Source organism: Equus asinus, chromosome 26 (assembly GCF_041296235.1).
Source record: "Equus asinus isolate D_3611 breed Donkey chromosome 26, EquAss-T2T_v2, whole genome shotgun sequence".
Taxonomy (NCBI): Eukaryota; Metazoa; Chordata; class Mammalia; order Perissodactyla; family Equidae; genus Equus; species Equus asinus.
Window position 1 is genome coordinate 38,951,821 of NC_091815.1, and position 27,773 is coordinate 38,979,593.

At 57.5% G+C, this 27,773-nt stretch overlaps 1 protein-coding gene across 6 annotated transcripts; it reads right to left on the reverse strand.

The window, feature by feature from the left end:
* On the reverse strand, positions 1-27,395 carry PPP6R1 (protein phosphatase 6 regulatory subunit 1). 6 transcript variants are annotated; one of them, XM_044760081.2, is made up of 24 exons: positions 27,255-27,395; positions 17,737-17,969; positions 15,773-15,959; positions 15,551-15,688; positions 15,407-15,472; positions 14,000-14,112; positions 13,783-13,896; positions 13,152-13,314; positions 12,904-13,056; positions 12,625-12,759; positions 11,955-12,019; positions 11,712-11,827; positions 11,542-11,627; positions 11,249-11,338; positions 11,082-11,179; positions 7,781-7,838; positions 7,522-7,697; positions 2,311-2,444; positions 2,043-2,223; positions 1,881-1,951; positions 1,597-1,678; positions 1,081-1,182; positions 930-1,001; positions 1-839 (listed from the first exon to the last, which is right to left on the reverse strand). In XM_044760081.2, exons 2-24 carry the CDS (start codon positions 17,961-17,963, stop codon positions 836-838), a joined length of 2,631 nt encoding a protein of 876 aa, XP_044616016.1. In that variant the 5' UTR covers positions 17,964-17,969; positions 27,255-27,395; the 3' UTR covers positions 1-835. The 6 variants fall into 6 exon arrangements, with proteins under 6 accessions (XP_044616016.1, XP_044616017.1, XP_070355411.1 ...); XM_044760082.2 differs by lacking the exon at positions 27,255-27,395 and adding an exon at positions 23,566-23,760; XM_070499310.1 differs by lacking the exon at positions 27,255-27,395 and adding an exon at positions 18,137-18,280.
* Positions 27,396-27,773: the final 378 nt, after the last annotated feature.

Below are 27,773 nucleotides of genomic sequence, written 5' to 3' on the forward strand. Positions count from 1 at the left end.
TCTTAAACTGTCTTCCTTTATTTATTTATATTTGCAATATGAAATAGAAGCTCAGCACGAACACACGCACACTCACGCCGGCTTGGGGAGAGGGAGCTGGGACAAGGTCACTTGGCAGCTGGGCTGGACCCCAGGCCCTTGGGCGTGGGAGGGGGACCCCAGCCGGACCCCCGCCCTGGGGTCCATGGGAGGTGCGGGGGTCTCGGCGAGTGCATCAGGGCCCCGTGGGAATGTCACCAAGGCGGCCCCCTGGGACCGGGACCCCAGGCCCCACAGAGCCAGCCGGGCCAGGCGGAGGGTCCTTTAGCTCCCAGCCCGGTGAAAGTGCAGGGTCCAGGGCCAGGGGGTGGGCAAAGGCACAGCCTGCACTAGGGCCCTCCGGAGGTGACCTGAGCTGAAAGGCCGTCTGCACCGGAGAGGGGGGCGTGGCGGGAGGGGAGGGGAGGCGCGGGCCCACTGGGACAGGGTGAAGGTCCCCCCTCACCCCTCGGCCTGGCTTCCTTCCGGCTCTCCTCCCGCCCACTCTCTCCTCCCTCAATACATATATATATATAATATATAATATAGGTCTCTCTCTCGCTCGTTCGCTCTCTCTCCTTTCTCTGTATTCAACTCTATATCTTTATTCTGGGAGACAAGACTCCATAATTTCTTTTCTCAGTGCAGATGGGGGGTGGGGCCTATCTCCCTGCACCAGCCTCGTGGGAGTCCAGAGAGAGCGGGGACGGGGTGGGGTGATGGGGCAACAGGGCCGTCATGGGACCTGCCCTGCCCCCGCCTGGGCAGGTCCACGTGGAGTATGGAGGATTTGGCCGCCACCACTGGGACCAGGCAGTTACCTGGGAACCGAGAGAGACCCACGTGAGGAGCCACGCCCCCACCCCCACCCCTGCCCACAGCCCCCAGTCCACCCTGCCCCAGCCACTCACTGGGAGCCCGGGCACACTGGCCCTCCCGGGGCAGAGCCGTTGGGCATCAGAGGCGGCTCGAGGGCCTGGGCACTGTCAGGGAGAGGGACACGGAGAGGTCAGGACCTCCCCCACGAAACGCCTGCAGCCCACAAGGCCATCCATTGCTCACCTCTGGCTTCGGGGAAGCCCCGAGGGCTCTGGGCTCTTCTTCCCCTCCGTGGTCTGGTGGGCCCCAGGGGCTGGGACAGAGGTAGCAGGGTCTCTGGTTGCACTGTAGGGGTCAGTGGGGTTGTGTCACAGACACCCTGCTGGGTGTTCCCACCCTCAGCCCATGCACTGGTCAGCGGGAAGCAGTGGGCAGCCCGGCGAGTCCCTCCTGCCCAAAGAGCCCTGGGAGCTGCGGTGCAGGAGCCGCTCCACACGGGCTGTGCACACTCCCCTGTCCCCTTCTGCAAGCCTTCCAGCCCCTAGGGCTGAGCTGAGGGCCTCCAGGCTCCAGGATCCCTCTCTTGCGCCCACATGTGGGCACAGGTACCACCCTCAGCTGCCATGAGGCCTCAAGGCAGTGGCACAGACCTGGGGGTGTCTGGCAAGGGCCCTTCAGAGCAGCTCCAGGGCAGGGATGGCCCAGGGTCAGGCTCTACCCGCCTCCCCTCTCAGCCAGCAGCTGGCCCCAGTGGGTCACCTGTCCAAGGAGCTGGGGGTGGAGCATGTCCCTCTGAGGGTGGTCTGGAGGTCCCCAACGCTGACCAAGGCCTGGCAGGGGGCTGTGCAGGAGGAAAGAGGCCAGGAGGCTAGAGACTCAGGAGGTTCCACACTGCCTTGCTCCTCTGATGGGGCATGGGCAAGACCGGGGAGGCAAGGGGAGGGGAGCAGGGGAAGGGCCACAGGGTATAGTGAGTGAGGCAAGGTGGGTGGGGATCACAGGGGAGGTGGGAGGTAGGCAGGGCACGGAGGGCAAGGGCTCACCCGAGGGCTCCACTACTTTGCCGCCAACTGTGGCTTCCTGAGGTGCTGAGGGGGGTGCAGGGTCCTGAGACCTGGGAGGGGAAAGAAGCAGCCCATGGGGGTGACTGGGTCAGCATTCGAGCCTAAGGGCACCAGGACCCAGCAACTGCCTCCCGGCCTCACCTGAGCTGCAGGGCATCACAGGCCACAGGGCCAGCTGGGCTCTGGGTGGGGAGGTCCCAGGGCACGCTGAGGGGCCCCTGTGGGACTGGGGACCCAGAGCGAGGTTCCTCCTCCCCGGAGTCTCGGGGGCCAGTTAGGGCATCCGTAGGCACTGGGTCAAAGCCAGCTGTCCAGCTGGGGCCTGGGATGGGGTGGGGGCAGGGTGAGCACAACAGGCAGACCCTCGAATGCCCAACCACGCCCCACCCCAGCCCACACATTCACCCACCCGGAGGCTGAGGGCCAGGACTGGGGTAAGAGGGGGGCCCAGCCCCTCTGCGGGCTGCCCGGCCGTCGCCATCCTCCTCGTCCTCCTCCTCGTCCTCGTCCTCCTCCTCCTCGCTGTCTGTGCTGCCTCCACTCCTGCCCCAGAGACCACCCATCAGCTGCGGTGCTAGAACAGAGAGGCCCATCTCCACCCTCCAACCCCCGAGACTGACCCAGTTCATTCCGTGAAGGAAGGAACAGACAGTGACAAAAGGGATGGAGGAGAGGGGGCAACGGGGAAGCCGAGGGAGGGCAGGTCAGGGGCCACCCTGGCCCGGGGTGTGCCAAGAAGCCTTGAGAGAGCCCTGCATCCCACAACGGGAAGGTGGGCAAGAAGCACGAGTGCCCATGTGGAGAGCAGCACAACTCCCACATTAAGGGCGGGAAAGGCCCCACCGCAGGATCCATGCTGGGAACGGACCCTCCCACCACCTGGTCCGACCTCTCACGGGGCGCTGACCTGATATTCTCCCTCCAACCACAAACGAGTGGACGTGTGTCACCACCACATCCTCGGCTGAGAGCACAGCCTGACACGCAGAGCTGCTGCAAAAAATGCTGGCTGAACGCGACTAAGAGGCACCTTGGGACCAGGGAGAAAGTCCGACTGGCCACGCGTCCGCCAAGTGGGAAACAGCTAAGCAAACCATGCGGTTTCTACAATGCGCAAAGCATGCCACTGACCACTCCATGACAGTCACTGACTACTCCAACCACAAAGGAATACACCTGTGTACAGTTAAAAAGAAACTAAGACGCCAGCAAACAGGGAAGAGAAGGGAGCTTCCTGAACCTGCAAAGGGCACCTCCCAAACCCACAACCGACACCACCCTTGAAGGTGGAGACCAAATGCTCCCTGAGACCAAGAACATGGCAAGAGGGCCACCCTCGCCACCCCTGGTCCAGGCTGTACTGGAGGACAATGAGGCAACAGAAGAGGAAGTGAAGTGGAGAAAGGAGTAAAACTCTAATTGTAGATGGCATGATTTTCTATCTGGAAAATTCTAAGGAATACACTAAAACTGTTGGAACCAGTGAGTTCTGCAAGGGTACCGGATACAAGATCAATGCACAAAATCTACTGCGTTTTTATACATTTGTGACAATCTCAAAACGATTTTGAGAAAACAATTCCACTTACAATTGCATCAAAAAGAATAAAATACTTAGAAATAAATTTAACAAAAAAAGCGTAAAACATATACTCTGAAAATTACAAAACACTGTTCAAAGTAAAAAAGACCTAAATAAGTGGAAAGACATCCCACTTTCATGGACTGAGAGACCCAAGATTGTTAAAATGGCAACACTCCTGAAACCGACCGATGGATCCAAGGCAATCCCTCTCAGAATCCCAGCAGGTTTCTCTGTTGAAACTGACAAGCTGATCCTAAAATTCACACGGAATCTCAAGGAACCCCGAAGAGTCAACACAATCTCGAAACAAAAAACAAAGTTAGAGGACTCACACTTCCCGATTTCAAACCTTACTACAACACAACAGTAATCAAGAGAGGTTGGTCCTGGCATCAAGACAGATATACAGACCATTGGACCAGGAGGGAGAAACCAGAGAAAAACGCTCACACACAGCCAAATGATTTTTCATGAAGGTGCCGAGACCATTCAGTGGGGAAAGGGCAGTCTCTCCAACAAGTCATGCCACAACAACAGCATCCCACATGCAAAACGATGAGGCTGGACCCCCTCACGCCATAGACAAAAAATCAGCTCAGAAACTCTTAGAAGGAAACGCAGGGGTACATCTGGGATTCACCCTGGATTTGGATTTGGTAATGAGGCACAGTAGTGAAAATCAACTTGGCTGGTCACATAACGGCACACCCAGTGGATGGCACTTACCAGAGGGACGGACCTCAAGAGTGGACACAGCAAAATTGACCTATGGTAAGATGTCAGGACAGCATCACCCTCGGGAGGGCGGACAGCAGCCAGCAAGGGGCACAGGGGTCTACTCCCTCACCTGGGTGCTGGTAAAGGGGTGTGCATGTGGCCATTCACTTAGGACTCATGTACTTGCCTGTATGCTTGTTAGACTTCAATTAAAAAGTTAAAACATTCTGTTCTCACCATTTGTGGACACGATTCCATACACAGAAAACTCTAAAGAATCCACCAAAAAAACTATTGGAATTAATCAACAACTACAGCAAAGTTGCAGGGTATAAAATCAACCTACAAAAATCAGTTGCATTTCTATACACTAATAACCAACTAGCAGAAAAAGAAGTCAAGAATACAATCCCATTTACAATCGCAACAGAAAGAATAAAATATCTAGGAATAAACTTAACCAAGGAGGTAAAAGACGCATACACTGAAAACTGTAAGACATTAGTGAAAGAAACTGAAGACAACATAAAGAAATGGAAAGATATTCCATGCACATGGATTGGAAGAATAAACAGTTAAAAGTCCATATTACCTAAAGCAGTCTACAGATTCAAAGCAATCCCAATCCCAATGACATGCTTCATGGAAGTAGAACAGAGAATCCTAAAATTTATATGGAACAACAAAAGACCCCAAATAGCCAAAGCAATCCTGACAAAAAAGAACACAGCTGGAGGCATCACAATCCCTGAATTCAAAATGTGCTACAAAGCTATAGTAACCAAAACAGCATGGTGCTAGCACATAAAGAGACATACAGATCAATGGAACAGAACTGAAAGCCCAAAAATAAATCCACACATCCGGGGCCAGCCCCATGGCCGAGTGGTTAAGTTTGCATGCTGTGCATCTGCCGCCTGGGGTTCGCCAGTTCAGATCCTGGGTACAGACCTACACATTGCTCGTCAAGCCTTGCTGAGGCGACATCCCACACAGAAGAACTAGAATGACTTACAACTAGGATATACAACTACGTACTGGGGCTTTGGGGAGAAAAAAAAGGAAGAGGAAGATTGGCAATAGATATTAGCTCAGGGCCAATCTGCCAATCTTCCTCACCAAAAAAAGCATACTCTTAAACAAAACAAAACAAAAAAGAACTATAAAACCACACATCCATGGACAGTTAATCTTTGACAAAGGAGCCAAGAACATACAATGGAGAAAGGAAAGTCTCTTCAATAAACAGTGTTGGGAAAACTGGACAGGCACATGCAAAAGAATGAAAGTAGACCACTGTCTTACACCATGCACAAAAATCAACTCAAAATGGATTAAAGACTTGAATGTAAGACCTGAAAACATAAAACTCCTAGAAGAAAATACAGGCAATATACTCCGATGGTGCTAAAGTCTTAGCAGCGTCTTTTTGAATACCATGTCTACTCATGCAAAGGAAACAAAAGAAAAAAATAAACAAATGGGAGTATATCAGACTAAAAACCTCTGCAAGGCAAAGGAAACTGAACAAAATGGAAAGACAACCCACCAACTGGGAGAAAATATTGCAAATCACATATCTGACAAGGGGTTAATTTCTAAAATATATGAAGACCTCATACAACTCAGTAACAAAAAAACAACCCAATCAAAAAATGGGCAGAGGATTTGAAGAGACATTTTTCCAAAGAAGATATACGATGACCAACAGGCACATGAAAAGATGCTCAACATTACTAATCATTAGGGAAATGCAAATCAAAACTACAATGAGCCATCACCTTACACCAGTCAGAATGGCTATAATTACCAAGAGAAAAACAACAAACGTTGGAGAGGATGTGGACAAAAGGGAACCTTCTTACATTACTTATGGGAATGCAAACTGGTGCAGCCACTATGGAAAACAATATGGAGATTTCTCAAAAAATTAAAAGTAGAAATACCATACGATCCAGCTATCCCACTACTGGGTATCTATCCAAAGAACTTGAAATCAACAATACAAAAAGATTTATGCACCCCTGTGTTCACTGCAGCATTGGTCACAATAGCCAAGATGTGAAAGCAACCTAAGTGCCCATCAATTGATGAATGGATAGAGATGTGGTATATATATATATATATATATATATATATATATATATATATATATACAACGGAATACTACTCAGTCATAAAAAAGACAAAATCGTCCCATTTGCAACAGCATGGATGGACATCCAGGGTATTATGTTAAGTGAAATAAGCCAGGCAGAGAAAGACAAGTGCCATATGTGGGGGCCAGCCCCTTAGCCGAGTGGTTAAGTTCATGCGCTCCGCTTCGGCGGCCCAGGGTTTTGCAGGTTTGGATCCTGGACACGGCATCGCTCATCAGGCCATGCTGAGGCAGCGTCCCACATGCCACAACTAGAAGGACCCACAACTAAAATATACAACTATGTACCAGGGGGGATTTGGGGAGAAAAAGCAAAAAAAAAAAAAAAGCACAAGATTTCACTCATATGTGGAAGATAAACAAATACATGGATAAACAGAACAGAACCAGAGGGGAAGGGGGTTGCGGGGTATGTGAAAGGGGTAGAGGGGCACATATGTGTGGTGACTACTGGTGGTGAGCATGATGCAGTCTATACAGAAACTGACATATAATAATGTACACCCGAAAGAACACAATGTTATAAACCAATATGACCTCAATACAATAATTTTTTAAAAAGGAAAGTTAAAACACTCCAATCCTCAAATCAGAAGCCCCCACAGCACGGCTCAGAATTACAAGCCCGGAGTTGGTGTTCATGCTGGCAAATCTACGAGGACAAATCCACTTAGTCAGTGATTCTGCGACCAGCCAGTACTAGAGAAAAATAATGTTAACGTTTGTACAAAGAGCTGGTCACAGCTTGCTGACCCTCCCGTTTGGCCTGTGAGGGAGGGCCAACCATCACTGCTCATCTTACTGGCATCAGGGGAGAAAGCTGATGGGACCATCTCACAGCGTTTTCAGGAACACCTGCAAGAAAGCTGCCAGAGGGGAGAGCAGAGTCTAGGGGTAGAGGGGAGATACTGGTTCTAGATGCTCCTGAACCAAGCTGTACCTGAAGGACATGCCTGTTTTTCCAGTCACACAAAAGCTATTGTCCCATTCTTTTTGTAGCTGAACTCATCTGAACCAGGTTTTTATCACTCAAAACTGAAAGCGCCCCAGTATTACACACACTACACTCTCCTTACTCTTCTCATTGAGTCCCAGTGTGAAAACCTTCTCATGTGGGCCCTGCAGCCCGACCGTGCTGGGCAGACGTGAGGGGGACTCACCGCACGCCTGGGGACTGGCCCAGGCGGGACCCCCGGGTCAGCTGGCTGCCCTGCCAGGCGCCGTCCTCCCCATCGGAGTCCCCGGAGCCCTGACCCTCTTCCTCATCCTCCTCCTCATCGTCATCAAACTGCTGGATCCGGTCCTTGTAGCATATCTCGAGCAGGTTGGCGTTGGGCTGTGGGGCGCAGGGGCAGGAGGGTGGGTGGGCTGCGCTGCCCGCAGCCCCACGCCACCACCAGAGGACAGGGCAGCACTCACGTTCTCGTCGTCGGCATTGAGGGAGAAGGTGATGTTGGCCGTCTTGTCAAAAGGCGCACTAGGAGGGAAGCACGGGAGCAATCAGAGGGGAGGCACACGGGTGGGTACGGCATGAGAGGAGGCTGCCTCCTGCTGCTCCTTCATTCACTCAACTTCCACCCTGTTCGCGGGTTCCGTATCTGCAAAATCACCCACTTGCTGAAATTGATCTGGAACCCCAAATCAAGACTCGCAGTGCATTCTGGTCATTTATGGATGTCTGCAGAGCAGTGAAAAATTAGTTGCTGGACGCGCACATTCCCAGCTGAGGTCCAACACGGACACACCCGCCTCCTGCCTCAGCGTCGCACAGGGACGCCCGAGGGGACCCACGGCTCTGGCTGGACAGGGTTTGAATCCGAACTCAGGCACGTGCTAGTGGGGTGGCCCAAGCAGGTCACTGAACACTTGTGAACCTTGTTTCCTATGTCGTAAAACAAAGGAAATAGAACCTACCTGGACAAGTTGTTTTCAGGATCTAAGATTGTGATCTGGTTGAGGTGTTTATATACAGGTCCACACTTTCCCAGGAGCGATGGTTCAGTGTTCACAGCGACTGTCTCGCACACAGCCGCAGCGAAGGAGAAGGGAACGTCGGCTTACCAAGCACCTATCCTGTCCCCGCACCAGCTAGGCCTCTCGTTACACCAAGAGCCACAGGCAATTTAAGTAAACCCCAAAGAAAGCAGAGTGTAAAGGAGACCTTTCCACCGACCCGAATCAGGGCAGCTGTCGTCTTTTCTAACGAGGACATGCAGAGCAGGTGAGTGGACTGGCCGGCAGGAGCAAAGCGCCCAGACACTGCTCACCGATTCAGCAGAAACCTACGCAGCCAAGCGCCGAGCCTCGCTACACGAAGCACGCCCCCGGCCCCAAGACGCTCAGTCTGGGGCTGGGATTCTTAAACCATGGCCAAAGAATCACCTTTGGAGCTGAAACAAAATGCTCCTGCCTGGGCACCCTGACCCCCGAGGGCAGAAACCAGTCAGGGCCTGATTATCCCAGGAGAACAGCCGCAGGAACCAACACACCGGGAACACAGCCCTACCTCCAACCTTCCCATCATCAACAAAACGACCTAAACATCGGCCTACAACCAGCTCTGCTCAATTCTCTCTCTTTCAGAAAGCCTCAGAGAAGGGCAAGTTCTGAACTAATAAATTAAATCCACGCGTTTTAAACACCGACACCAACTGCTGAACAGGATTTGACAATTTATACTCCTGCCGACAGAGCCTGCAACTTTTCGACGGCCTCCTACTTGTTTCGTTTGCGTCCCTCACACCCTTTCTCCTATTCCGAGGAAAGAGCCCTTCACGTCTCCACGCAGGTCCCGGCTCCATCCCACACGTTCGGTATACTCCCCACCCAGGTTGTCATCTGTTTCTCCAACTCAGGAAATACTTGGCCCCAAAGATCAGCAGACAACTGCACGTTAACGAGTCCTGAGTGCCGCCTCAGCGCCAGACACAGCACCAAGCACGTGACAGACGTCCTCACACACGTCATTCTCACAACCAACACGGGCATCCTCATTTCCTCGAAACAGACAGAAACCGAGAACAGGGCGGGAGGCCCATGCGCTGCACAGCTGGAGCAGGTGGGGCAGGCAACTCCAGCAACCGGAGCCCTGCAGCACAGCATCTTCGTCCCTGAGGTTACAGAAACGTTCATCCATTTTCCATTCTAGAACGCTTTGCGGCTTTAGGTGTGTTTTACATTTAAAGTTTTTAATCCCACTGCAATTGATATTGACAGCGGAAGTCACTGTCAAAGGGCAGCCCATCTTCCCAACGTCATTTACGGAGCAGTCGGTCCTTCTCCCGGCCAGGACAGGGTTGGGTCCCGGCTTAGGTCAGTGTCTCCTCTGGGGTTCTCAGGCCTTCGAATCAGTGACAGCGCTGCCGAGGCCTCCTAGTGCTGCGCGCCGTGCTGGGCAGAGTGGCAGCAAACACAGATCTCACGTCTGCATCTAAGGTGACCTCTGTTGGGCTGTGGGCAGGACAGGCCACAGCCAACCCTCACACTACAGCACACGAGGATGACCAGCCACTGTCCTAGGAAAAGTGAGAGCTCTGCGCTTCAGGCTCCCTGGCTGTAAAGGGGCTCCCAAGCCCTGCGCAGAGGGGTGGGCAGAGCACGTAACAGGGTAACACCCAAGGGGCACCCGGCGCACTGCGGGGATGACTTGGACGCGGGCAGGCACCCCAGCTCAGCCGTCCCTCAACAACACGCGCGTGGCCGAGGTCCCTCCTTCCTTTCCCTGCCCCCACCCATTGGCTACCCCCTGCCAGCCCCTAGGGGCCAACTGGGCCTTTCTCATCTGCTTGCCCCAACTTCTGACCCAGGGACACCTCCATGTCATGCTCTCTGGTAGCTGTTCCACTTCTCCTAGGGCAACGCGGATTCGTTCTTCAAAAGTCACCTCTTCTGCCCAAACGGCACAAGGCAGTATTCACCAAATGCTTCACTCAGGGCCTCACAGGGCCCCTCAGCCCCGCAGTGCACACAAGGAGACCCAGGCCTGCACAAGCGACCTGCCCTGGGCCAGTGGTGGGCAGCAGTAGAACCAGGCTCCAGTCCAAGGCCCCTGGTCAGGTGGGTGGTGAAGGGGCCACAGCCGGCTGCTCAGCTCCCGGCCTGACCCAGTCTCTCCTCCAGACTCACCCGGGCACCTGCCCTGGCCTTCACTCCCTACCTGCTGCTGTCGTAAGATTGCTCAGGCAATTTACAAAATGCTAGAAAGTTTTAATTTTTTACTCTGACTGTAAAAATAAGAGGCAGCTGCGGCAGAAAATTCAGAAGACAGAGAAGTTCATGACCACGACACCAGAGATGATCGATGTTAAAATGTTGTTGTGCAACAAATACGAATAAGCAAAACTGGTCAGCGAAAAAAAATCTCTCCTGTCACCCCAAGGCCTTTGGAGGGGGTGGAGGGGTGGTCTCACCCCACATGGCCCAGCTCTGCACACAGCCAGTGCCTGAGTCCCAGAGCCCCCACACACTTCCCACTAGGCCCCCAAGGAGGAACCCCAAGAGGGGTCTGAGGCTGGCCACCCTCCAGGCTGAGCCTGATGGAGGCTGGGGTAGGACAAACCCTAGGCATTGGGCTGCATGGGCAGCAGGTGGACAGTGGGGACAGGAAAGGATGGTGGAAGGAGTCACACAGCAGGTGAGCACCTGCTTTCTGATCTGCTGTCTCAGGTCCCCTCCCAGCACCCCTGCCTGCAGCTGATCCCACACAGAGGGGCACACTCACTTCACACTTTCCTCCTGTTCCCCAAACTCCTCGTCGTTGAAGCCGAAGTGGTCAATGAAGGCTGAGGTCATACGTTGCATCTGGAAATCCATGAAGGCCTGCAGAGGGGGCAGCAGTCAGGGGCTGGGCAGGGCCAGACCCCTCCCACCAGCCCACCAGCCCCGCACCTGCTGCAGCACAGCCTCCTCAGGGAAATTGAACTCCTTGAGCCGGTCATCCTCGTCATCGCTGGAGGAGTGCAGGTGGTGGGTGTTCACCTGGGGTGTGCAGGCAGGCGGGGTGTCAGGGCCTGTGGAGCCCCCCAGAGGAGGACTAGAGCAAGGATGGGGCTGTGGGGAGAGGGAGGCTGAGACTGGATGAGGAGGGAGAGAACCAGAAGAGGGACGAAGTGGGAACGTGCTAGAGGCAGGCCCAGCAGCAGAGATGGGCTGGGAGTGCGCCGGGCACAGCAGGCCCTCACCAGGTCCACCATGTTCTTCTTGTTGGTCTCCGCCAGGGGTCCCGACACGAACGCCTCCCACCGCTCCTGCTGCTCGCCTGGCAGCTCTGCTCACAGGGGAGGAGACGAGCACATGAGGCACCCCCTCGGCCCCCACCCACTCCACCCTAGGGGCGAGCCCTGGCCCTCACCCTTCAGCAGCTGCCCCAACTGCTCGGCGTTGGGTCCCTTCTCCACGTTCTGTACCAGGGCGTTGGCCACCCTTGTCAGGTGGCCCATGTAGCCTTTCCGTGGGCCCCCTCCGGACCTGGGTAAGCATGGAGGCCACAGCTGGACAAGACTGCATGTGCCCCATGCCCCTGCCCCGTCCTCCCCACTGCCAGGTCCTCCCCCGCCTGCCCGCCCCTGGGGCAGGAAGGCCAGAGGACGCTCACTGCACACGCTCGTTCTCCTCCCAGGAGGTCAGGATGCGCTCCACCAGGCGGCACTGCTGCAGCAGCTGCAAGAGCAGGGAGGGCCGACGTGGGCGGGGGCAGCGCCCGCAGCCTCAGCCGCCTCCGCAGAGAAGGCAGGGACAGAGGCTGGGCCCCACCACCCTGGCCAGGCACCCAAGCCTCTGGTCTTTCTGTGGGGAGCGTGTGTCGCGCCCTTGCACACACTCCCACGCACATGCACTGCCCCTCCTTCCCTGCACAGCCCCCTCTGCTCACCCAGAAACGTCCTCTGCCCATATTCCCGCTCAGTCCAGTCAACAAACCCCTAAGTCACTCCACTGCTTCCCACTCCCGCTCATCCAAATCCAACACCTCCACTGGACAGCTCCTCCGAGTGCCAGGCTACGTCCAGGGAGGCACCCCACCCACCACGGCAGCCGTCACCCCGGGAGAGGCCTCCCCTCCGTCCCCCAGGACACTCACTGCTTTCTCAGGTCACTGTGTCCACTTAATTCCCCACAAGACACCCTCTGTTTCTCCCAGACACACCCCAAGAACAAGGACAAGCCCCCAGCCTGTGAATTGTCCAGAAGGAATGACTGTATGACAGGTGAGGGTCAGGCCTGCGGCAGAGCTCACCCACAAGGACGGAGGGGGAGCCCCAGCTCACGTGTTTCACGACGGGGTTGGAGGCAGGCGTCTCGGGGCTGCTGTCGGAAGGGGGCCTGGAGCTCAGCATGGCGCTCACACAGACCTCCACTTGGGCATGCAGGAAATTGTTGAACACGTAGTGGAAGAAGAGGTCCTGGAGGGCACAGCTGCAATGAGAGGCCCGGTTCCCCGCCCCGGGCCACAGCCGCCTCCATCCCTCCCCGGTCCCCAGCCCATCCCCAACCTCGCCCTTCAGCCATCCCCCCATCCACCTATACACCCTTCCCGTCCCCCGCACCAGCATGGTGTTGGGCACATCCAGTGCCAGGAGCTCCTGGGTCAGGGCTGCATCGTTGGCGCTCAGGGCGCTGGCCAGCAGCTTGACCACATGCAGGCGCATGTTTCCCAGCGGCGGGGCCAGGCTGCCCCACGTCGTACGCAGCGGCTCCAGCTGCGGGAGTAGGGGAGGCTCAGTTCCCAGCCCGGCGTTGCCCAGGACTGCAGGGCTGCTCCCCGCCCTCTGGCTCCCCAGCCCACGCAGCCCACCTCGGGTGGCTCGAGCAGGAGCTGGTGGAAGCAGCTGAGCTGTGGGCGTAGAGCGTGCAGGGCACCCACACTGGACACGGAGCTGTCCAGGGTCACCTGGGCCAGGAGCTCCAGCTGTCCATCCACGCTGCTAAAGAAGTTGTTCACGGTCACAGACTCAGACCTGCCACAGAAAAGAGCATGAAGGGCAGAGTGAGCTGCCCAGACAGCCTGTGCACATGCGTGTGTGTGCCTGTGCATGCACGTGTGCATGTGGAGGACATCTGGAAGGGAGTAAGAAGCTGCACCCTCGGGAGCCCTTCCAGCTGGGACACACAGGGCACTGACGGAAGAGGCGCCCAGGTGTGGGTGGGCACCCGGGACCCTGGGGTAGAAGTCCCCACTGCCTTGTAGGGAGGCCTGCCCAAAGGGCCTCGGATTCTGACAGCTGGCTCGAAGCTACAGGCTGTCCACACAGCCTGCTTCCTCGGCTATCAGACAGGAATGGGAGGACTCCTCTGCAAGGACCGTAAGACCATCATGAAGGAGACACCACTCATGGTGGCTCTGTCTCAACAGCTTTCACTCCCTGAATGGAAGGGCAGGGCTCTGAGGGGTCACAGAGCTGCCCAGATAGGCCGCACCCCCTCACCTCGGCCTTCTGGGCTCCAGCAGGGTCAGCAGCACCTGGATCCCGCTGACAATGACGGACTGGCTCTGCTCCCCCTCCAACATGTTGCTCAAGAGCTGCTCAATCGTCTCCTGCCTGGAGAAGGTCCAGCAGGGGGTCAGAGTGGGGGGCTCAGGACTCAGGGCCCCCCAAAGGATGGCTCCCCTCCCTGGGCCTGGGCACCACCCTGCAAACCCACTTCTCCAGGGTGGCCAATAGCTGGTCGGGCTCCGGGCTGTCCTGGACCTGGATCATCTGCTCCCGGCTCAGGCGGATGATGTCGCACAGGGACTGGGACGCATTGGAATGTTGCTGGAGAAGTAGAGAGAGCTGAGGACCCTGGCCCGGCCTGGTTCTGCTGTTGGGAACCTCATGAGATGACCACCCGGTCCCAGCCCTTAGGGACAGAGGATGGAACAGAGACAGGGACACAAGTGCCAAGGGAGGGAGCACCAGGCACCGAACACTGAGAAGGGAGAGACAGTGGGCAGAAAGGGAAACCATGGAAGGCTTCTCGGAAAAGGAGACATGCCAGGCAAACCCTGCATCGCTCACAGCAGCCGAAAGGGGGAACAACCCAGACATCCACGAACTGGTGAACGTCCTCCAGCCTTACAAAGGGGAAAAGCACTAATAACGTGCTACAACATGGCTGAACACAGAAAACCTGGCGCTAAGACAAAAGCCAGGCATGGGAAACCATGTATTGTGACTCCGTTTATACAAGCTGTCCAGAAGAGGCAAACCCGGAGACGGAAAGCAGAGAGGTGGCTGCCGGGGCTGGGGGACCACGAGGGGAACGGGGAGGGACGGCAAATGGGCACAGAGTTTCCTTTCCGGAGTGGTGAGAAACAACCTAAAATGGACATGGTGATGACTGCACAACTCTGTAAATATACTAAAAGCCACCAAATCCTGTATTTTAAATGGATGAGCTGAACGGTAGTAATTTATCTCTCAATTAAAGCTGTTACCAAAATAAAGAGAGAAGTCTAACCCAACACACAGCTGCCAGGGCCCACCCACACAGACCCCGGACCCGCGCAGACCCTGGATCTGCACAGACCTCAGAGCCAGCCAGGCCACGGGCTGCACTTCAGAGCCCATCACGGGAGCCCTGCCACCTGGCTCACAGCACCCACCCCTCGTCCCTCTGCCAGAGGCCTAGACAGTCATCACTCTCCTGGGACGGCACTGCTTGGGTGCCAGGTGCTGACTACCTGCGCCTATGGACCTCCCACCGCTCTGCAAGCCAGTGGGCCAGAAAAACAGACAAGGCGTGACCCCCCGAGAGGTCAGTGAGGATCCGGGCCTCTGGGTGGGTTCTCTGAAGGACAAGCGGGCTTGTCCATGCACAAGACACAGGAAGAGTCGCCAGGCCACAGAGTCAGAACTGGACGGAAAGGTGGCAGGGAGCGGGCCAGGGACAGAGCCTGGAGTCAGAGGACCCTCATCAGAGCCGTGACAGCAGAGGGATGAAGGGCCAGCTTCTTGGTTCATGACAAACGTTCCATGTGTGTAAAACCCCTTTTCTATTCTTAGCAGGCGTGCTGTCCGTGGGTGACTGGCAGGGCACGCACACAGCGGCAGGCAGGGCCACACTCACATTGTCATCTTTCGAGGGGTGGATCTGCTCGATGAGCCGCTGGACAATCTTCTCCTCATTGAGCCACTGGGGGTGAGAAGGCGGGGCTCCACTCACTAACCCCGTCTCCTCAGCCCCTCCCCTCCCCACCTCGCCCCAGCTTACAGTGACAACTTCCTGCCTCAGCTGTGGCCGCTCCACACAGGTGAGGAGACGCAGCAGGAGGTCCATGATGGCCGAGGTGCCGATGTGCTGCAGCAGCAGGTCCACGAAGTCGTCCTTCTTCCGCAGGAAGGACACAAGCTGGGGGACACAGGGAACGGGGCACGTCAGGCGGCAGGACCTGGGCCGCATCCTCCCACCTGGGGTGCATGGGACTGCAGGCACCTGGTCCGTCTTGCGGTTGATGAGGATGCCCATGACCTTGCTGAAGAAGCTGGCCAGCAGCGGGTTGAGGCTGCCGCTGCTCTGCAGAAAGCCGTAGAGCCGGTTCAGGAGGGACTCGTCCGCGCCCAGTGCGTCGTTGATCTGGGGCACGTCAGAGGTCAGGATCTCACAGGCCACGCTGGGGTACCTGTCAGGGGAGGGCCGTCACATCCAGAGAAGAAGGGCAGAGGCTGGGAAGGGCCTGCCTGGACGGAGGCCAGAGGGGCCTTCCTCACCGCTCCTCCCTGTCAGAACCCATCCACGGCTCCCCACTGTCACTAAGGCAACCTCCTGAACCTGAACCCGACCTCCTTCAACAACACCCTTCCCTCCAACTCCCCAGCTCCACCTCCGACCCTCTAGCCCATCCTGGTGTGCTCCCCGTGCCCTCCCGCCCCGTGACCTTTCTAAAATCCAACCTCACCCTCTCCCTCCTCCACACACGCACATGGTGCCCGACAACCCACAGCATGAGGGCCACTCTGCCCAGTGTGCCACCCAGGGCCCCGGGGGACCACAACTCACTGCAGGCCTGCCCTGTACACTGCAGGGGCCCCCAAGTGTGCCTCCTTCCCTTGTAAGTGGGTTCCTTGGGGCAGGGCAGGGACCCCATGGGCTGCAGGAGGCAGATGTCAAAATGGAGGCTCCCTCAGCGTCTCCCTGCTCCTGTGAGCCCAGTACACGGGGCCACTGGACATGCTCGAGTGAAGGTGGATGGGGGACAGAGGTCAGAGCAAAATAGGCAGAGGACACATGGGGGCGGGTATCTGATGGACAGACCGACATCAGAGGGACACCAGGGACACTCTGCTGGCCCTGCCAGAGGTGCCCACTGTGTGCCAGGCCTGCACTGAACAGCTGGCACACACCTTTACAAAGGACAAACCCACGCTCCGTCTGGCTCGAGGCCTCTGGGGACAGAGACGCAGAGTGTGGTGAGGACCGTGTGCACACCATGCACAGCACAGCGGGCTGGGCAAAGGGCAGCACTGGAGAACGGGGTCAGGAAGGGAGTCCATGTCTGTGACGGATTGTGCTGAGAAGGGCACTGGACACCAGGGCAGACAAAAGCCCCCAGTTATGGAGACGATTCCAATCAAGCCCCCCCAAAAGGGCCCTGCCAGCCTCATCCTGCCTCACGCCACCACCAGCACCTGGAGTGCACCCACCCTCCCCAACACCCGAGGGCCCTGAGCACCCGCAGAGTGACTAGGGGCAGAGGGCAAAGGAGGGCGGGTGGGAGAGAGCGCAGAGGAGAGCACGTGGCCACCTATGGCCCAGGCCCACTCTGCCCATTGCCACACCCTCTGCACTGGCCCGTGCTGGGCACAGGGGACCTGGGGGTGAAGCGCTCCTGCCGCTCATGCTCCAGAAAGGAAAGTTAACAAGAGGATCACCGGTAAAGAGACGCTGTCTGGAATTAGGAGATTTGCTTTAAACCACACCAGGGCCTGCGGGCATCCCAGAGGATAACCAACATTGTCCTGGTTCTGACACCATATATACTATATTTTACAAAATGTCACCACTGGGGGAAACCAGGCAGAGTATACAGAGAACTCTGTATTCTCTCTCACAACTGCACGTGACTCTACGGTCATCTCGGCAAAAATCCAATTGAAGAAAAACACCAGGAAAAATGGGGTGTGGGGTTGCGGCTGAGGAAACGGGCCGGCCTGAGCACTGCCCCCGTGAAGGCCGGTGAGGGCCCACGGGTCCATCCCACCCGTCCCTCCCCGTGGGTGTGTCTGGAAACCTCATAACAAAGACACTTCTAAGAAGCTGCATCTGGAGAGCTGTCCCTCCCTGATTTCCTCGTCCCCACACGGGAGTCAGTGACATCAACAGCAAGTCGGGGCGGCTGTCTGTGACCACAGGGGCAACTCGGAGGGTGGTGCTGGGGACAGAACAGGACAGGAACTCACTTGTAGCGCAGCCGCTCCTCGCCACTGGCTGGTGGCTCCTGGGTGACCCAGGCCACCATGGCCTGCAGGTGCGGCGGCTGCAGCAGGAAGTCCAGCAGCTTGCGGTTGACGACCTTGCACTCCTGCAGCACGTCCTCCTCATCCAGCAGCTCGGGCAGGCTCAGGTCCTCCCGCTCCAGTAGCGTGTCGAGATGCGAGCTCGTGTGCAGGTCAAACTTCCAAAACATGGCGCCCTGCGGGCAGAGGCTGTCACACACTGGGCTCTGATGGGCCCACCAGGACAGTACCAGCCCCCGACTTCTCCAGCCCTCCCTCCTTCCTCCATCTCCCAGCTGCCTCTGGCCCAAACAACCTTGACAGCTTGCAAGGGCTGCCCTGTGGTTCAGGGGTCACTTCACACCTGAGGCCAACTGTCCTGCCCACCCCTCACACACAGGGCCTGGGAGAGAGAGCCCTGAGGCTGTACACAGAGCGACCATGGTCCTGTCCCCACGTATGGGCAGGGACGTCCAGGGGTGGGGCCAGAGCTATGCTCATCCCGGAACCCCTGCCATCGGACTGGCTTCAATCTGTATTTGCTGAAGAAATTCAAACGCCCCATGACCACCAGTGTGCGACTGCCATCCAGCCCATCCAATCACCCTGCCACACACAGGGCGTGGGGCAGCAGCAGGGCAGAGAGGGAAGTGTGCACCGTCTCCAGGCTGTGGCCGTTGCCTGGATGCTACATACACACACACAAACACATCCCAACCCCCCTCTCCCCACCCAGCGCCCAGGACAGGGAAGAGGAAAGGGGGGGCTCCCAGAACAGTCACTGCCTGGGGCCCAAAGGAACCAGGCCAGGGTAACTGTTTCAGTGGGGAGGAGGACGGGGACGGCTCCCACCACCAGGAGGATGGCGCCCCGGCTGGCGCTCAAGACCTGGCATGCCCCACTGCAGCTCATCCCACCCTGGCACAGGCAGCTAACTGGCGTTAGGAGCATCTCATGTGGAGCGCTCTTGAGGTGCCAAGCGGGTCTGAGCTCCCAGACACGGACGCTCTCAGCCACTCCAGTCCAGACCACCCAGTTGCAGACCCACTCTGCTCACCGCTAGGCTCCCAAAGCCACTCATCCCGGCTCCATGTGTGCACTGTGTGTACCAGGCACTGTGTCCACGGCCCCTTAACTCACAGCCCCCTTCTGAAGGCCTGTCACCCCACCACATGACAGGCAGCCCATGCCCAGGTAAGATGGGGGCTCCCTAGCACGGCGCAGGCGCTGCCCAGAGCTCACATTTGTTTCCTGCCTCCTGAAGACCACCTGGGGCAGAGGCCACTGAGGTCAGACCGAGAGGCCAGGACGCCCCCTCCTGGGCACCTCAGCTCTTCGTCCAGCCTCCAGCCTCTAGCGTCCACAGAAGCCACCCTTGGCTCCTCACTCATCCTCCCTGCCCCCAGGGTGACCTTCCAGCCCTGACGGGAACAAATGGCTCCAAATCTACAACAATCCTGATGGGACTCATGTTCCTAAGCCCTGGCCAACCACGCCTGGAGGTGGAACAGAGGAAGAGCCCTGGGCGCAGGGACAGCCAGGAGAAAAGAGGACTGTGAAGGAAGGCAGCAGACACCAGGCCCTAAGAGGGCCCTCAAGAGCCCCCACTCCCACAGGCCTCATGGGCTCCTAAACCACGGCATGCAAGGACTCGCCCCCTTAGCCCTCCTACGCACCCCACCCCGACCCCGGCAGCTTTTCTAAAACACAAACAGGAGTGCCTCGTGTTCCCTTCCAGCCAAAGCCCTGCCATGGCTCCCCTGGTCTCCACGTTCAACACCCTAAGGGCCTTGTGCCCCCTGCACCAGACTCTGGCTGACCCCACCCTCCCCCCAGGACCTCCCGCTCCCTGGGCGCTGCTGCAGTCCTGCCAAGCCTGCCCCAGGCTCTCACGACTGCCAGTCCCCTGGGCCAACCTCCATGTGCTGGCAGAGCCCAGGCTGCCTTCCTCAGCACAACTCTCTCCTGGAGCGAGCTCCGACCCACGTGTTCCCGGGGCTTCCGTTTCAGGGTGCAGCTCCTTCACAGCCCGCAGCCCCTCCTGAGAAGGTCCCTGCATGAGGCTGATGCCCCCAGCACCGTGCTGGACGTCTAGGCCTCCCTGGTCCCATGAATGCTGGGCAATCCCTGGACAACATACTAGACACACGATGTCGATAAACCATGTGGGCTGCGGCGCCAACATCATCCTCAGGACTACACAGCCATCATCGCAACCCACTCTAACAACTCCCCCAAGGCAGGCATTGCTGGCCCCAATTTACAAGTGAGGAACCTGAGGTGCACCAAGGTAACTTTCCAACCCTAGGGCTGGGGGCTGGTGAGCTGTGAGCTGGTGCCCAAGCCCGCAGGAGGTCAACTCCCAGGGCACAGGAGACTTGTCCTGTTCTCTGAAGCTCAGCCCGCCAATAAAGCCCTACAGAACGAATGGGTGGGCTCAGGCGGAGTCTGTACCAGCAATGGCTCTGCCCTGGCTACGGCCGTCCCTGACCCAGCTCTCGCTGGCTGACACTTCCAGGGAGCTGAAGGCTGGCTCCTTCCTGGTCCCCAGGGAGGCTTGGCAGGACACTAAGCTTCAAGTCCAGTGCTTACTCAGGAGACACCTTTGAACTCTGGGAGGAAGCTGGGCCGAGGCCCTCCACAGCTTGGTGAGCCAGCACACCCCGCCCATCACTCACCAGCTGTATGACACTCAGCTGCTGGGAGAGCCACCAGAAATCCAGGGGCTTCCTCGAGTCCTCCCTGTCCAGATCCAGGCACCGCAGACCCTCCCACAAAAGCATAACTAAAACCCAACCCCCCTTCTCTCAACCTGCACAGCCACCACCCTGACCAGGCCCCTCATCTCTCCCAGCCTCCCCTGCGCCTCTCTACATCCCATTCTGCAGGCAGCAGACAGAGCTTGCTGAAATGAAAATCACACCATGTCTGTGCTCGGGACCCCACTGGCTTCTCACCGCTCTCAGAAACCTCTAAACCCCGCCCTGGCCGACAAGCCCCCATGAGCTGGCTCCTCTAGCCTCTCTTACACCACAGTTCCTCGCCTGCTCCAGCCACATTGACCTTTCTGTTTCCAGAACGCACCAGCCTGGGTTCTCCTCAGCACTTGCTAGGATGTCCCCATAACTGGCTCCTTCTCATCCTTTGGGTCTCCTGTCAAGCGTTCACCCCCCAGAGGGGCCAAAGCAGTCCCCTGGCCAAACCTCAGTACAGTGGTTCTGTGACATGCATTCCGACGTGCCTGGCACTTACACTGTCACACACAATGACACACGTGCCCTGACTGGATGATGGACAACCCAGACAGAACCTTCCTCACTAGGCTGCCGTGAGCACCCAGAGACAGCACCTAGCACAGAATCTGGCATGTGATACACACTCAGAAATTTACGTGCTCGGAAATATTTGCTGAAAAACACCCCCATCTGCAAACTACTGCATCCTCCCTGAGATCCCCCCAGGGGCAGGAGGCTGACACACCTGTCAGGGCATCAGTGAAGGGAATCCTGCCCCCTTTTCCCCCCTAGCCATACTTAGGGGCTCTCTAAACCACAATCACAAGATGGGGGGACCTACCAGAGCAGGCCGAGGAGGGGACGAAAGAGAGCGGGCTGCACCAGGGGCTGAGAGAGTGTCCCACGTTGAGTGAGGACGACTGCTTCAAAAGGAAATCAAACAGTGCTCCCCACTGCACATGGGCAACCCCTACTCTTGCCCAGAGCCTAGACCTCCCCGGGGGACTTTTCCACATGTCCTCCCTGACTTGATGACGGGTGTCTGACAGGGCCCAGGCCACAGGTGAGAAAACGAAGGCTTGGCAAAGGTGACTCACCAGCCCTGAGGCACTGATGGCAGGGTGGGGTGGGGCAAGTTTCCTGAGCTGGGTGGACCTGGGACCAGATCATCTCCAGGGGCGGCCGCCACCCAGGCTGTGAGAAGCAAGGAAAGAGCCCCACAGGGTGAGAGCACCACCTCTTTCTACATGGGGGACTTTCGCTTGGGGATAAGGAGACCAGAGAGGTCAAAAGGCCGCCTAAATCAAAAGAACAAAGCCAGTCACCAAGGACCACATGTATGACTCCCTTCACATGAAATGTCCACAAGAGGCAACTCCATAGAGACAGAAAGCACATCAGTGGTTTTCAGGAGCTGAGGGGAGGAATGAGTGCTAACGGGTACAGGGCTTCCTTCTAGGAAAAAGATGTTCCGAAAAAACCCAAAAAAGTTCTGAAATCAATTGTATGCAGTTTTATTTGTAATTATCCCTCAACTAAAAAAATCCACTGTGGTGACGGTTGCACAATTCTGTGAATCTATCAGAAACCACTGAGTTGTGCGATTTAGATGGATGAATTGTGAGGCATATGAATTATACCTCAACAAAAACAAACAAAACCAAAGCCGCCACAGCTGCCATGAAGGGGCCAGGCCCAGGCCCTGCCTTACATCCAAGTCACCGGAGCTCACGAGACGCCAGCTGGCCCACAGCCAAAGCACGTGAAGGCTCTGCCCTGGGGAGCACGCACAGGTCCCCTCCCACCCTCATTATCATCGTCCTGAACTCAGTAGACCGTCCACAGCAAGGGACACAGCAGGGACTGGCCCAGCCAGCATCCCCGTGTACCCGTGTCATCTGCACCGTGTTTCCGCATCCAGACAAGGAGGTGAGCACTGTTATTACTCCCATTTGATAGAAGTGGAGAGGGGGCCAGCAGGGGCAGAACCAGGACTCTGCCTGCCCTGCTCTCCCAACTAGAGGCGGAAATTCTCAAAGCTGAGGTCACTCACCCACTTCCAAAGCACCTGGTTAGAGGATGCAGGCTAAGGCCCCCACCCCTCTACCCCTGCTACAACCTCCCCACCTGCTTCAGATAGCAGATTGGACTTCCCTCCCAAAGCTAGCTTTCCAAAGAACTGGGGAGCAGAGGGGGCCACCACAACAAGACAGGAGGGTGCTGGGAAGCACGTGGTGTGGACTCCAGGGGTCTCAGAACCCAGGCAGCCCCTTAAACACTGAGAACCTCAAGTCAGTCCTCCAAAAATCAGAGGAGGCTGCAATGATCAGATGCAATCCAGTGCTGGTCGGTACCCTACAAATGTCAGTGCTCAAGCTCCACACAGAAGAAGATGCAGATACAGGAAAACTGGAGAAAAGAAAAGACAAAAAGAGAAAAAGAGAGAAAAAAATCTTTCCCCCACCACAAACTCTCAATTCACTCCAGCCTCGAGTCCTGATGATCAACCCCATCCTCCCACTTAACGGAACTTGCTGGAAGCCCCGGGAATTGGACAGGTGAGGTGGCTTTCATTTTCGCTCTCTAACAGGGTGATCTGGGCCTGGCACTTGGCGCCCCGGAGCCCAGTGTCCTCATCTGTGAAATGGGGGTGCAGTCCGTTGGGAAGGGCTATGTTGTGAGAAGGAGCGCGTTAAGGCAGGTCGTCCTGACACATCAGGGGCTTGGCAAGTGTTGGCCCTTCCTGTCTGTCCCTGAGGCCACGCAGAAGCCTCGACACTTGTAGCAGGAGGGACGGAACAGCCCCTACCCCTGGGGGGACAGCACTAAAAACAGAAGACTCCCCGTTTGCTTGCCGGAGTGAGTCAAGTCATTCAAATACTCTGGCAGGCGCCACGCACCCCATTGTCCCCACCCTTTGCAACTTTTAGCAAACTTTAAGAAAACGGAAGTGACTACCACTGGTTTTTAGCAACGGTTTGAAAACCATGACTCTGGCTGCAAACGGAAGAAGGGGAAACTGTAAATGAGAAAGGAAGCCATTAAAAACGAAAACTACCTCTCCCTCCACCGGCTCTGCACCATCGCCTCGGGTTTCTTGCTTTGCTGTGTTGTTCTCAGGCCTCGAACATCAGCTGCCCCTCTCAGGAGCGTGGCAGCCCCTGCCCCTGTCTGGGCTCCCTGAAGCTCCCACAGGCCACCACCACTGTCACTGCTGCTACTGCTGCTGCCACCGTCTGTCCAAAGACAGCTCTGCCTGCTAGGGAGCCTGTGGGCCAATCCTTTATCTGCCACCCCTTCCTCGCCTACCCTGGCCCCAGAGCACCCGGAAGCAGAGGTCAAGGGCGCAGAGGCCTCTGGGAGGGCCTCCGAGGCGGCCACCTGAGCTGCCCTGAGGCTCAAAAGAGGCTCTGACATTGAGAGAGGCCATCTCAGGCCTGCTGACCCTTGCTACCCTCAGCCATCACAGGCCCACAGGCAGCTCTAATGGGACACGGGCTAGGTGAGCCCTAGGAGGGGAGAAAACCCACTACCAGCAGGCCAGCCCCCAGCCCTTTGCAGGGCCTGGTGGGTCAGAGGAACGGCAAGGCCCCCTGTCTCTAACTTTCGCCAACCCAGTGTCAGCTCTTGGCCAAATCTGGAAAGGGGGTGGGGGACTTCCAATTCCAAGGACCAGATAACAGTAACGGCGACTCAACCCCATAACCTGAGCAGGACCCAGTTTATGTGACAGAAGCAGAACCCAGCAAGGTAGGCAGTGGGAAACTCAGTCAGGAGAAGAGGCCACTGAGGCTGAAGAGGGAGAGGGACCCAGCCAAGGCCACACAGGACAATGAGCTGGGACTTTCCCATGGCTCGGGAAAGCCTGAGGGGGCCCCCGGTTAGGGGATACCCCAGGCACAGCCCCCTCTGACCCCAGATCACACTGTCCCAGGGGAGGTAGCAGCTCTGGTCCAACCCCAGGGGATGGAGTAATTAGGAAACAGAAGAGACTGGGGATATCTGGCCAAGGACTGAGGAGGGGCCCGAAAGCTCACAGGACCCTCTCCTGGATCCATCACTGGTTCGAAGGAAAAAAGGAAAAGAACAACAGATAGATTTTGAAATAGCCCTTGGAAAACAGAGAGGGGCAGATCAAGTGTTACAGGGGGATCCAAAGTCGGAAGGGCCTGGGTTCCAGTCTTGCCTCCCCAAACTTAACTCTGTGGCCTTCGACCAGGAACCTAACCCCATGAGCCTCGGTCTCCTCACCCGCGAGACACCTCACAGCTACTGTACAGCCGGTGTTCGCTGGGAAAACCGTGGTTGGGCCAGAAAGGAGGGCGCGTCCCCGCCCCCGCTGCTGAGCCTGCCTGAGAGCACCGTGAGCCAGGAAGGCCTCTCCTCCTCTCTGAGGCTCCCAGGCCTCTCTCACCTCATCTCTGGCTGCAACCCGCATGGCGCTCACACTCCTGCCACACCTGACTGCTCATCTGCACCCTCGCCTCTGCCCTGGCTCAGCTGCTCCCTCTGCCTTCCCTCCAGCTCTCTGGGCCTGACTAGCTCCTCCTGGGTCCTTCAGGCTTCAGTGCAGACACCACTTCCTCCAGGCAGCCTCCCCTGACTGCGTTGGGGCCCTGCTGCACGCTTCCACGGCTTCCGCGGTCACCCTATGACAGCACCTGAGGACTCTGTGACAGGATTTGCCTGTTCAGTCACCTGTCTCCCCACTGAAGATGCCAATTTCCCAGGACTTGGCATAACGCCAGGCCCGCAGCTAGAGATACTTGTTGAATTAATGAAAACTGAAGTCCAGAAAGAGAAGGTGACCTGCTAAGGTCACTTGGCCATAGATCCTGAAAAAAAGTTTTTGGGGTGGATGAGCAAGTTCTCCTCTAATGGAAAGACACAGTAGACAACCCAACAAAAACACAAAAGTAAATCAAAACACACAACGATTCAGAAGGCACAGCCACTCACGGGTAGCAAGAGAGCAGATAAGCCAAACTACACCTAACACCCAAGCCAGAGAGCAGGGCTTCTCCAGGCGGTACTACTGACATTTGCGGGCGGGGATCGGGGATCCTCTGCGCACTGTAGGATGTTAGGCAGGATCCCCGGCCCCTGTCCCCCAGGTGCCACTAGCACCTCCCAGCTGTGACAACTAAAGATGTCTCCCGCCATTGCCAAATGAGCCCTGGGAAACACAATCGCCCCCAGTTGAGAACCCACTACAGGAGAGAATCCCAAACCAAATAATCATCCTAAAAGTACCGATCCTGGAGCACTTCCTGTGCCCTGCATTCTGCGACAGGCTTCTGGAAACAGCACTCAGGACCCCCAGAACCACCCTCTGAACAGAGCACTGATGTCAGCGCCACTTTACACCCCACTGAAGTTTCTTTACAATTCTGAACCCCGTCCCACACCTGACAACACATCTTCCTTTCCAGAAACATCCTGCCTTTCAGGCTGGTGTTAACGGTAACGTCTGCATCCTCAGCACAGACGTACAGTTGGGCAAAAGAGGGAGCAAGAAAGACCCTAATCAAGAAGGTGACATCCAAGGGCCTGGACAAGCAGCTCCACCAAGGCACAGCACCCCACTCCCTCCCAACACATCTGCACGCCAGCGCACAGACTTCTGGGTTCCCACCTTCACGTATTTGCACATGCTGTTCCTTCCACCCGGAAGGCCCTTCTTCCCACTCTCCATCTGTCAACTCCTACTCATCATTCCTAGACAGAAAAAGCCACCCGCTGAGCCAGTCTCACCAGTCCCTCCGCTATGGCCTCCTGCAGCGCCCTGAGTTACCTCTATCATAACACCAGTAATTGTGACTGTCCCTCTGTCTCCCCAGGGCAGGGCTGGGGCGGGTCCCCCCTCGCGCATACCCAGCAGCAGGCTCCCTGCCCTGCCCTCAGCAGGCTCATCTCACAGGAGTGGGACTGAGAGGTGGCTGTTCCAGAGGGCTGGCTCCCCCCTCACAAGGCAACAGAGACTCGGGGAGGGGGAGCCACGGTCGGGGGAAGGGGAAGGCCCCCTCTCCAGTGGCCCCGACCAAGGGTGAGAGTCCCCAAGAAGACGGGGTCCAGACAGCAGGTGACAGTGAAGGAGGGGGAAGGGGGTGTCCAAGGGGAACGGGCTGAGGAGGAAAAGAGGGTGTCTGAGAGGGAGTGGCCAGAGGAAGAATGAGTGAGGCTGAGTCCCAGGGAGGAAAGAGGAGGTGGGGGAGTCAAACGGAGAAGACTGGGGAAGGTGGCCTTGGGGGATGGAGGCCTTGGGGGATGGAGGCCTAGGGGCAGAGACTTGGGACAAAGAGGGGTAGAGACTAAGAGATTTGAGGGGCCGAGGGGCAGAGACAAGGCGACTTGGAGGGCGGAGGGCAGAGACTAGGAGACTTGAGGGGCTGAGGGCAGAGACTAAGAGACTCGGGGGGCCGAGGGGCAGAGACAAGGAGACTTGGGGGGCTGAGGCGAAGAGACCAGGAGACTTGGGGAGCTGAAGGGAGACACTAAGAGACTTGGGGGGCTGAGGGGCGGAGACTAGGAGACTTGAGGGGCTGAAGGGAGACACTAAGAGACTTGGGGGGCCGGGGGCAGACGTTTGTGGGCGGAGGAGGAAGAGACGGGAGGGGAGGCCCCAGGAAGGAGGGAAGGGTCCAAAGGAGAAAGGCGGAGAAGATTCAGGGCACCTGGGCGGGGCGCAGGACGGGCAGGAGAACTCGGGGTGCCCGGACTGCGGGACCATCCCGGCGGCCCGCTCACCTGCACGGCGGGGCGGCGGCTCCTCGCACTCCGGGCTCATCGGGGCGCCCCCCCCGCCCCGCCGCCGGCGGCTCCGGCCCCTGCTCCGGGGCCCGGTATGTGGGGGCGGGGGGCTGCGGCGGAAGCTCGCGCAGGCGGCCGGGCCGGGGCTCGCGCACGCGCCCTCGGGGCTCCGGGGGGGCCTCGCGTGCCGAGTTCCAGGATTCGGGGGTCGGTGCCGCTCGGGACAAGGGTGGGTCCGGGGCCCGCCGGCGAGGTGGACGCCAGCCGCGACCAGGGGCCGGAGAGGCTAGTGGGGTGGCGAGGCCCACGCAGGCCGTCAGCGGGGAAGTCGCCCCGGGTACCGCAGCCCTGCCCAGCGCCCCGCGGGAAAGCAAACGCCGGTCAGGGAAGATGTCCTCCTTCTCAGTCCGAACAGGCCGCAGGGCTGAGCAGCGGCCGACGGAAGCTGAGGCCCACTTCCTCCACCTCCCCTTCCCCAAACCGGCGCGGTCTCCGGGCTTTGCAGTCCTCTTTAGG

Coding starts and splice junctions, on each gene's coding strand:
- PPP6R1 (XM_044760081.2), bottom strand. CDS start 17,963: ATGTTTTGGAAGTTTGACCTGCACACGAGCTCGCATCTCGACACGCTA. Junction 12,020..12,624: donor CCAACCCCGTCGTGAAACAC/GTGAGCTGGGGC, acceptor CTGCTCTTGCAG/CTGCTGCAGCAGTGCCGCCT. Junction 11,828..11,954: donor GAGGAGAACGAGCGTGTGCA/GTGAGCGTCCTC, acceptor ATGCTTACCCAG/GTCCGGAGGGGGCCCACGGA.